The 10,180-nt window shown below is 39.6% G+C and overlaps 2 protein-coding genes and 1 non-coding gene across 5 annotated transcripts in view; 2 read left to right on the forward strand and 1 right to left on the reverse strand.

The window, feature by feature from the left end:
- Window positions 1–2,277, reverse strand: part of wbp4 (WW domain binding protein 4) — a 3,907-nt gene extending 1,630 nt beyond the window's left edge. The window contains exons 1-6 of the mRNA XM_005754692.2: window positions 2,114–2,277; window positions 1,944–2,016; window positions 1,803–1,865; window positions 472–598; window positions 212–394; window positions 34–104 (exon numbers count right to left, since the gene is read on the reverse strand). Of these exons, the coding sequence (XP_005754749.1) occupies window positions 34–104; window positions 212–394; window positions 472–598; window positions 1,803–1,865; window positions 1,944–2,016; window positions 2,114–2,115 (519 nt within the window). The 5' untranslated portion in view covers window positions 2,116–2,277. The remainder of the gene's footprint in view (window positions 1–33; window positions 105–211; window positions 395–471; window positions 599–1,802; window positions 1,866–1,943; window positions 2,017–2,113) is intronic.
- Window positions 2,278–2,499: 222 nt separating this feature from the next.
- On the forward strand, window positions 2,500–2,571 carry trnae-uuc (transfer RNA glutamic acid (anticodon UUC)). Its single transcript has one exon. It is a non-coding gene; the product is annotated as a tRNA-Glu (tRNA).
- Window positions 2,533–10,180, forward strand: part of LOC102197663 (glycerol kinase-like) — a 17,931-nt gene continuing 10,283 nt past the window's right edge. Inside the window, exons 1-14 of one of the 3 annotated variants that reach the window (XM_005754693.2) lie at window positions 2,533–2,934; window positions 4,709–4,782; window positions 4,869–4,975; window positions 5,065–5,142; window positions 6,046–6,125; window positions 6,296–6,433; window positions 6,536–6,645; window positions 6,774–6,840; window positions 7,115–7,132; window positions 8,330–8,365; window positions 8,476–8,543; window positions 8,630–8,672; window positions 8,764–8,844; window positions 9,810–9,888. In XM_005754693.2, the coding sequence (XP_005754750.1) occupies window positions 2,842–2,934; window positions 4,709–4,782; window positions 4,869–4,975; window positions 5,065–5,142; window positions 6,046–6,125; window positions 6,296–6,433; window positions 6,536–6,645; window positions 6,774–6,840; window positions 7,115–7,132; window positions 8,330–8,365; window positions 8,476–8,543; window positions 8,630–8,672; window positions 8,764–8,844; window positions 9,810–9,888 (1,072 nt within the window). In that variant the 5' untranslated portion in view covers window positions 2,533–2,841. Of the gene's footprint in view, window positions 2,935–3,641; window positions 3,700–4,708; window positions 4,783–4,868; window positions 4,976–5,064; window positions 5,143–6,045; window positions 6,126–6,295; window positions 6,434–6,535; window positions 6,646–6,773; window positions 6,841–7,114; window positions 7,133–8,329; window positions 8,366–8,475; window positions 8,544–8,629; window positions 8,673–8,763; window positions 8,845–9,809; window positions 9,889–10,180 lie in introns of those variants that run through there. The other 2 variants (XM_005754695.1, XM_005754694.2) reach the window with 2 other exon arrangements.

Genomic DNA, 10,180 nt, shown 5'->3' on the forward strand with positions numbered 1-10,180 from the left:
TATATATATTTATTATATAAAACAGATATTAACTCCAGTCTGTTGAGTCTGTTCAGAGGCTGAACTCGCTCCCTGGAGGCCCTCTGGTTTTTCCCACTTAGATTCTGTCATATATAAACAGACAAAGGCAATAATCAAATGGAATATATTTAAAAAAACTAAACAAACTATAAACAGACACACTTTCACGACATTTTCCATTATTCCTCACCTCCTGTTATTGTGTTGTAGTAATACGTGTGTCCATCATCTGTTAGGCCTTCAACCCAAACCTGCTCTTCTGTTTGCTGTCTGACCTTACCGCTTGCCTTCGCTGCTTTCTTCTGTGGCTTCTTTGGCTGGGGTTTCACTTGAACTTGTGGCCGTGCTGTCGTTTGCTCCGGAGAGCTTAGACCTAAACACAAAGATGCTCCGCTGAAATAAATCCAAGGAATTATACTCACAGGTTAAAGAACATCCCCCGACAATTACCTTGCGCTTCTCTTTCCATCCTCTTCAGATCTTCCTGATAGGCCTTCAACGCAGCTTCCTCCATCGCAGCAAACTCTTTGGACATGCGTTCCTCCTGCTTTGCCTTTTGAATGCTCTTCTTCTTAATCTGCAGGAGAAAGATAGGGTGAGATGAGTGGCAGTGGCTTGTGGCCAATAGGGAGACAGTATTGCAGTCAGCTGTGTTTATGTCTGCACCTTATCTCTCGTGCCAGTCGTGAGAATGGTGCCAAGACAGGCAGGCTGCTCATGCCTGTGTGTATCACTCGAGCACAAACTGATAATGATAGTGTGCCCTGTGTGACCGTGTACTGGGGGCCATTTTATGCATAATAAAGCTAAAATAAATCAAAAATAGAGCTTGTTCAAGGAAGGAGTCAGGGTAAACAGTATAAAATTTGTGATATTATAGTGAAAAATATTTAAGAAAAAAAAATGTGTGTATTATGTGGTTCTTCTTTCAGTTGCTCCCTTTAGGGGATCATCTGCCACCATCTCATCTTATCTCTAGCGCACTCGCCTGTCACACCAACCCTCTGCATGTCATCCTTCATTACATCCATGAACCTCCTCTGAGGTCTTCCTCTTTTCCTCCTGCCTGGCAGCTCCATGTTGTCCAATATATTCACTATCCCTCCTCCACACATGTCTAAACCATCTCAGCCTGCTTCTCTAACTTTCTCTCCAAATCACTTGACCTGGGCTGTTCCTCTAATCCTGTACATGCTGGTCACTTCCAACGAATCAGAATCTGCTTTGCTGGCCAAGTGTACCAGTCTGCAAGTTTTTCGCTATTGAAGTAAACAGGATAGACAGACGGTACAGACAACAGCAACAATAACAACTTGTATACCATATACATATGTGTAATGGTACAATGGTGCAGTTTAAAGATGTTGGGATAAATTATGGAATAAAAAAAAGTAATGAATAACTGGTTACTACATATACAGTATATACATTGGAGGCTGTGACAGTTTATAGTTTTGTTAGCAGGTCTCACTACCATCATGTAAATCATCTTAGCTCTCTTGTGCACTGTCTATTGCTTTGGATAGTAGATCCCAGGTAATTCAAGACTTTATTGATTTTTACGGACACCTGTGTCTTTGTAAGTAAACAGACTGAAGGCCTCAATGGGAAGCTTTTCATATGAATCAATTTAGCACGATGCATGAAGCTCAATTTCTAGACTTGTGGATGCTACAAAATAGATCTTAATTTTATTATTTGCTCAATTATTTTAATAATTTGATAATATTATGTAATCTGTTACTTCGTATATTTAAAAAAAACAGAATAAAAGTTAGTACCTCTGAAATTTTGGCAGCCACATTTTCTTTGTGATTTTTCCCCCTTTCGTGGAACTCGATGCTCTGTAGAGAAAAACGCGAGAAACATTAGCGTGGACGCCGTCCTCGGTAACACGTAGCCACATCTTCCTGTATACTCACGGGCTTATTGTCTGCAATCCAGCACTTGCAGTACTGGCAGAATTTCCTTGGTTGTGACTTCCAGTAGTCAGCCCTACAAATGCAGAAATCAGTCAGACTGGCTGAATAACTGGCCATGTGTGTTATATATTTCAAAGCTTAAATAGCAAGAGTCTTGTCCCGTTACTTACATTTTTAAGTCTCTGTGGTGAAAATAAGATCAAGAACTTAAGAAGAATGAAATGTGAAGACGATTGCTTCACTCATTTCAAGAATGACAACATGGTCCGTTTGTGATGACGTCATCGACAGCCGCCGCTGAACGACAGACGGAGGTCGATACTGAAGCTCGATGTATGATGTCCCTCTGGTGGATAAAGAAGAAATCGGCACGTATTCTTGTCACCCTGCTGAAAGGTTTTTAGAAAACAGCAGCTACGCCATAGACTCCTTCAAACACCCTAGAGGGACGTACTGAAATTCGTTCATAATATGGCACTTTTTTTTTACCACAGCCATACTCGCGCAACTGTCAAATGGCAATATAAATATCCGACATCACACCCCTTGCTTAACGTCCCATATGGTCTAGCGGTTAGGATTCCTGGTTTTCACCCAGGCGGCCCGGGTTCGACTCCCGGTATGGGAACTACTATTTTTGTTAGTGAGTCTGCAGAACTTTCTTGAATCGCCTTACACTTCAGCTCAAGCACCTAATGCTCGTTGAAAATGGTACTTTTTTGGGAACATTGTATTGGTCCGCATGAGACACGATTACAGACAGTTGCGTCATCACTAGTGGCCGCTACGTTTAAAGGCAGCGACTGACCCACCGACTTTGCCTGAGCACGGAACCGCTTCGCCGGTGGGAATAATCGGTTTCCTGTACAGTTCCGTGCCCGTAGCTCCGGGGCTGCCCATGAACGGCACCATGGCCGCGTCTTCCCACCGGATAATGCTGGGGCCACTGGTTGCTGCTATCGACCAGGGCACGAGCTCCACCCGCTTTCTGGTAAGACAAACCGGAGACAGCAGGGGCAGGAGGGTCTCCTCTAGCTAGCGGGTCACATTTAAATGACTGTGGACAGAGCCGCCGGTGTCCTTGGCTGTGCTTTTCATGCGGGAACTCACAGTACTGTATCTACAGAGGAAATCGATATATTCATAACAAATGTCTGGTATCGTTTCACTTTACTGCAGTAGCAGTCTGTGCTCCCTGTAAAAAAACAAAACATAAGATAAACTAACTTATTCATCAAGTTGGATGATCGTGCCTGGTTATTGTTTTCCCAATAAATGTTGATTCTGAGCTTCTATCGGAATCTGTATAAAGGGAAAATTGTACCATGTAGGCCTCAATTCCAGGAATGGTTGACAAAGATTTGCACATGAAGGACATGGAGGCAAAAGAAGAAGAAGAATAAAGCTAGGAAAAATGCACTAGTTTCAGTTAACAAGTAGTAAACTTTCCGAACTCAAATAGTAATACAAGAAATATAAATTACATAGTATTGCCAAAAAAAAGAAGACAGAAACGTTAGACCGTATGTATAATTCAATGTATTTAACAAGAGAAAGGAAGACGAGCCACACACCCAAAACGGTCAGCTACTTTTGTTTTAACATGTGTTCTTTTTTAGTTTATGTCCTTGGGTGTGGCTGATAGTTGAGTGCCAAGAGTTTAATTGCTCTGAGTCACCTCAGCTGTCAGATAAAGACACATGGGTGAAGTGAATGTGTGTTCTGTGGCATTTAAACGTTTCATAACAAGTAAAAGGTAATATTTTTGCTGATTTTATTTATTTACATTTTTTTTAATGTAGTTTTGCACATTTTATTTTATTTATTGTTCCAGTGTTCTTGCACCGACTGTATCTTTGCATCTAATACCACAAGACACGTGCAGAGGTATTTTTGAAGGTGATAATTGTCCTGGGGTGACATATGCTATGCAGAGTTTACACTGCTTATCGCTTTAACACTTGCTTCCTCTAACACCGGTTGCATATTGCTATGTCAGGTCTGTCTAGGGTGTACCCCACCTCTTGCCCTGTGACAGCTTAGATAAACTCCAGCCCCCAGTAGAAGTGGAAATCACCAGAGACCCCATAATAGTGACATATTGTCACAGTACTTCAGTCACGATACAATATTTTTAACATTTTGGCGATATGCTAAATATTGCAGTAACATGGATTGCAATGTATCATCTTTTTTTCAACTGCAAATGATGTCTTTAATTTTTTTAAATCAAAAATGATATTATCCTGTAAGATTAAATTATCTCACTTTAGTTATTTTTTTCTTCTGCTAAATCAGAATGTCAAACATACCAACACTGACACTAAAACCTGCGATTATTGTTGCCATAAGGTGGCATTTGTGGATGTTTGCTGTCCTATTATTACTTGTGTAATCAAGTCATCGGCCCAATAAAAAATTAGCAAGTAGCTTTGTCGAGTTTGTCCAATGTCAATTTAATACAAGTTTTCTTGGCTAACGTCATCTCAAGATAGTGGTGCATGAGATGAGATGTTTGTAATATTCCCAGAGTGTTTTAATTAATTAATTAATTATTTTTCCCTTGATGGCAGCTGCATAGTTTAGAAAAGCAGGTTTGTGATTCAACGAATGACAGTTTAAAGCCCACAGCTGCTGGGAAAATGTAAATGATGGCGTGGAAAAGCCTTTCATGTTGTTGTGCTGAAACAGGAAAAAAAGCAGGCCTGGGAAGCTTTCCCAGAATCCTATCTGTAAAGGCACTGTGACGTTTTGTCTCTTTTAAGGTGTTTAATTCAAAAACAGCAGAGCTCCTCAGCCATCATCAGGTGGAAATCAAACAGAGCTTCCCAAAAGAAGGGTGAGTGATAAAACTACTGAAAATCCTCCACGTCACACCACACATGTTTATCTGTTTTAAAAATGGATTCTTCTCGCGATGTTAAGCTGGGTGGAGGAGGATCCCAAAGAAATCCTGCAGTCGGTGTACGAGTGCATGGAGCGGACATGTGAAAAGCTGACGCAGCTCAACATTGACATCTCCAACATCAAAGGTATGTGTGCATGGGGTTCACGCTGCCACCTGAGCACCATTTTCATCCATTTCAAAGCTCTGAAACCTCTGCTGTTTAAATTTGTCCAGCTATTGGAGTGACCAATCAAAGAGAGACCACGCTTGTTTGGGACAAAGAGACGGGGGAGCCTCTCTACAATGCAATCGGTACAGTCTGATATCTCTGTGCGACTTGTTTGATGTGTGTCCTACAGACCTGACATTAGCATTGAAATAAGCACTGACTTCTTAATGCCGCCTGATATTTGATATTCTATTTATTCGCTTTTTAAATCTTGCTTTTTTGAATTTATTGAGCTATTTGTATAGATAAAGGCACTTTATAGCTCTTTATTATTTTATTAAGCTGTTTACCTGGTGTAACTTGATTATATTCATTTAGACTTTTGTTTATTTTAGCTACTCAATTGAACACCTTCTTTTTGTGTAGTTTTAACATTTCAATGTTTGCTTTGTCATGTTGTTTTAGTTATAAAGTGGTGCTTTTCACTTCTGTTTGAGCCTCATTCACACACATACACTCACACTCTAATGAATGCATTGGGGGCATCTTGGGATTCAGTATCTTTGCCCTCGACTTCCAGACTGGAGGAGCGAGGGATCAAACCACCAATCTCACAATAAGTAGATGACTGTGGTGGAACAGCAGATTCACATCATGGATGTGCATGCTGTCATGTTATTATGGACCAAAACATCTGAGGGATGTTTCCAGCACCCTGCTTGGAAAATGTACCTAATAATTTGGCCAGTGAGTGTATGCAGCCTCTCAGTTCCCTCCAAAAAGCCAACTTTATTTTTATTGGCTCCCCCTCACCTGACTTCCTCCAACAGAATTCCCACCTTTGCATCTTTATGAGGACACAAGAAATCTGGACCCAGCTGGCATCAGCTTGGCACAAGAGCATTTATCGCTTAATGTTTTGGCCTGCAGGGATTTCTGGTTTATGCACTGCCATGTTCAACACAAGCAGCCATGACTGTTACTACATCAGGGTGCTGTTGGTCTGATTGTGGATGTTGTGAAATAACTGCCATGCCTCTATTTAGTGTGGCTGGACCTGCGGACTCAGTCAACAGTTGAGCGGCTTATAAATAAAACTCCAGGAAGAAATAAGAACCACTTGAAGGTAACGTTGATCCGTGTTTGAGTTTGCACTTTTGTTCTGTTGAGTGCAGTTTAGGTAGGATGGTGTTGGCTATTTTCATCTATTTGAGTATATAATATTTTTTAATCCCTGTGTATTTTGTGTATGGCCTCACATAAGAGATTCACATTCATGTCATTGCCACCCTGCAGCATAAAACGGGGCTCCCGATCAGCACTTACTTCAGCGCCGTCAAACTTCGCTGGTTGATGGACAACGTGGACGAGGTCCACCAAGCTGTGGTCTCGCACCGCGCCATGTTCGGCACAGTCGACTCCTGGCTTATTTGGGTAGTCACAGGCTTCCTTCTTTAAGAGAAGTCATAGACATGTTCTTTGAATAAAGTGGAAAACTATATTGACTTTATTTGTGTTTCTTTATTTGTGGCGCAGTGTCTGACAGGGGGTAAGTCAGGTGGAGTCCACTGCACGGACGTGACCAACGCCAGCAGAACCATGCTGTTTAACATTCACACGATGGACTGGGATCCAGAACTTTGCAAGTATGAGAGCTGAAAGTCACATCATAGTTATTTATGTATTCTATCATATTGGTGAAGAGGGTGGGGAAATACCACCTATAACACCTCTAAAATTATTCTGCTGAAGTCTCACCTCTCAATGCCATCAGATATTTTGGTATTCCTATGGAGATCTTACCCAGGGTGAGGAGCTCATCAGAAATATACGGCCTTATGGTAAGCATACGCACACTGTCTCTCCTAATCACAAAATCACTATAATCTGTGGTTATATTAACTTTTTACACTAAAGATTTCACTGTTAGAGTGACTCTAGTGTTCAGAGAGTGCATTGCCTCATGCAGCGAGACACTAAAAGATGATAAGAGTTTTGTTTTGTGTTTGTACTTACCTCAGTGTGCTTTCAGACTGTTTAAGTGCATGAAAGTTGATTGAGAAATTCTTTTAGGCATTTTTTTGTGTGCCATTGTCTCTCTTCTCTCACTGGTAGAAAATATGTTCTAGCCGGGTAAGTAAGAACTCACCATCCCTATTTTCCTTCACATGCAAAGCCAACCCATCCTGCTTTTAACCCAACACAAACACACCATCACTCAGTGCATTTCCAAGATTCATATGAAGGCTAATGTTTCCATTAGATTAAGCGTCAAGCATTTAGAGTAGAGGTGGGAATAAGAGTAACCTCTGATAAGATGCTATTGTGATATCTGTGTAGCCAAAGATGGAAAAACAATGTAAAAAGCAAGAATTATGAATAAACTGAAGATCAGCGTTTTCACTATGATGTGACTTTAGTAACTAAATATAAAAGCGTACAGAAAGTGTTTTTTACTTTTAGTCTTTGTCATGCTAGGAAAGGTTTATCACTGCAGCCTGCCTGTTGATGCTTTGGGTGGGCATGTTTTTTGGCTGAGCCCTTCATGCACCCATTATGAGTAGATCCAGAGTGACTGTGCATACACGGAAACTAAATCTTTGCCCTGACTTCAGTAATATTTGCTCCAAAGATTTCCCCTCAGTCATTATAAAGCATTGTTCTTATCACAGCTCATTTTGTTGCCCCCAAGTGACCGATTGCAGGCATTACCATCAACAGAGCAGAGAAACTGTAGAAGTAGAAAAGACCAGTGAGTGTTTTTACAGCCAGTACACAACCATGTCAGCTCTATTGGAAATGTGCTAGATGGACCCTGTTCACTGTGGTGGCATGCTCCTGGGGTGGTTGTCATTGGTGGACCATCTTCTTCTCCTCCAGCATCCCATCTTCTAAATCTCTTCACTCTTGGGCATGATTTTATTTCACCGACTTCTTATGTGTTACCTTTTTAAATGTCATACCGAAGCCACGTGTAGGAGTGAAGACATTTTAGTAGATACAGGTTCACACTCACCCGCCTTTGTTTCCCTCACTGTGATTTCACTGTTATACTAAACTCTGTACAATTCAAATTTCAGCAGTATGTTTTTGTTATTTGGCTTCATACAGTCAAATAATAATGAATCCCCCCCCCATTTTTTTTTTTTTCTTCAGGCTATTGTTCGTAGTGAGTTTTTGTGCTATTGGTTTAAGATTTTAACAACAACAACAAAAAAAACCCCCCATTATAATCAGGCATGAGTGTCAACATCTACTTAATACAAGAGACAGTTGATGCCATTTTACTGTTAGGTGCTTATACTTGCTTTCATTTTTTTCTCTTGCCAGAAATCAGGTGCTCTTTCAGGTATTCCAATATCAGGGGTAAGTCTGACTTAATTTTAAAAAAAAATTTTTACATTGTTTTAGTGTTTGTCATGCAGTGTGAGAGGTTAATCCAATATGTGTATGTATTCTATTTAAAAAATAAACAGTGTCTTGGGGATCAGTCAGCAGCGCTTGTTGGGCAGATGTGCTTTCAGGACGGGCAGGCTAAAAACACGTAGGTGATATTTATAGGTCTGCTTTTTATTAAAACTTGACCCCTTTGCTAAAAATCCAGCTAAGTATGAGTTTATTATGTTTCAGGTATGGGACCGGCTGCTTTCTCCTGCGAAACACTGGGGTTAAGGTCCTCTACCTAAGACTTGAGTTTAAACACTGTGGTACCATCGTACAGGCATTTACAGAGTGCTACTTTTCTTGTGTCTGCTGTTTTACAGCCTGTGATGTCAGAGCACGGACTTCTGACCACTGTGGCGTACAAACTTGGTCGGGACAAGCCTGCCTGTTATGCACTGGAGGTACAGTATATACAGCATATATAAATAAAGTGATATTTGACATGGATATCAAAACGATAACGCCCACTTTCATAATATTCTCTCTAATCCTTCAGCTTTTTTCCGAAGTATGGAGGACAAAAACTGCCAAAATCAAAAACACATGATTGACTTTGTTAAAAAAAAAAAAATAATAATAATAATAATAATAATAACTTCGTTTTAATAATAATTTGTTAAAACTCTTTCAGGTGTTCCGATATAAGGTTTTCATGATTTTTCATAAAAATCCAATAATTTAATGAATTTCATGTCATAAAACCAAGAAAATGCAAATATTTCACGTTTTTATTCTCAAATTTGAGCTGGCACAGTGGGCACTGTATACATTTGAATGACAGACCCCTGTTCAATGTAGTGTAAATGTATAAACAAGGTTTAAAAATAATAAATACAACTGGGGAAAAGTGGGCAGGAATTGCAAAGGCAAGATCAATTAAAAAAAAAAAAAAAAAAAGAAGGAATTAAAGATAAACAAAGAAAATGAAATAAATTATAAAATAAGGGGATTAATACAGATGTGAGTATATGTATGTTGCAGCTGTAGTTTAGCATTTTGTAATTGGTTTTATTTATTTTTTTTATTGCATTTTGACTTTTTGTTTTTAACTCGGGTTAGTTTCAGAGTGGAGGGCAGATGTCAGAGGCGATATTTAAGGAAATCAGAATAGGACTCACAATGAACACACCTATCAGCTGAAATAGATTTTTTTTTTTTTTTTTTTTTTTTTTTTACTAAAAACCAAGGAAATTTTTAGTTTAGTTAGCTAAAAAATAATAATTTTCTTATTTATTAAGTGAGCTATATATTTATTTAGATTTTGGCCCGTTTAGTCTTCCAAAGAGAATACAGAAATGTGAGTATCTGTGAAATGACAGGTAATCTGAATATGTATTGTTTTTGTTTTCCTGCTCTTTGCTGTCAGGGCTCCGTGGCCATCGCTGGAGCTGTGGTCCGCTGGTTGCAGGACAATCTCGGGATCATTGGATCATCTGAAGAACTTGGTAGGTTCTGCTCTTGGTTCGGGGCATGTGGTGTATCCGGATTATCTGTAAAAGGAATAATAAAAGTTGACTTTGTACTAGAGATGGCACGATACCACTTTTTTATGTCCGATACCGATACCGATATCATAAATTTGGTTATCTGCCCATACCGATATGAATCCGATATAGTGTTTTTTAATCAACAAAACTGTTTTTTAAATATCTTGCTGCATTTTGTATAAGTTCATACTCAAGTTTAAAACAACAACTACACTAAAGCTATTCTGTTATACCTGTATGCAAAAAAAAA

This window comes from Pundamilia nyererei, unplaced genomic scaffold (genome assembly GCF_000239375.1).
Source record: "Pundamilia nyererei isolate P.nyererei 1_Seehausen unplaced genomic scaffold, PunNye1.0 scaffold00628, whole genome shotgun sequence".
In the NCBI taxonomy this organism is placed as follows: Eukaryota; Metazoa; Chordata; class Actinopteri; order Cichliformes; family Cichlidae; genus Pundamilia; species Pundamilia nyererei.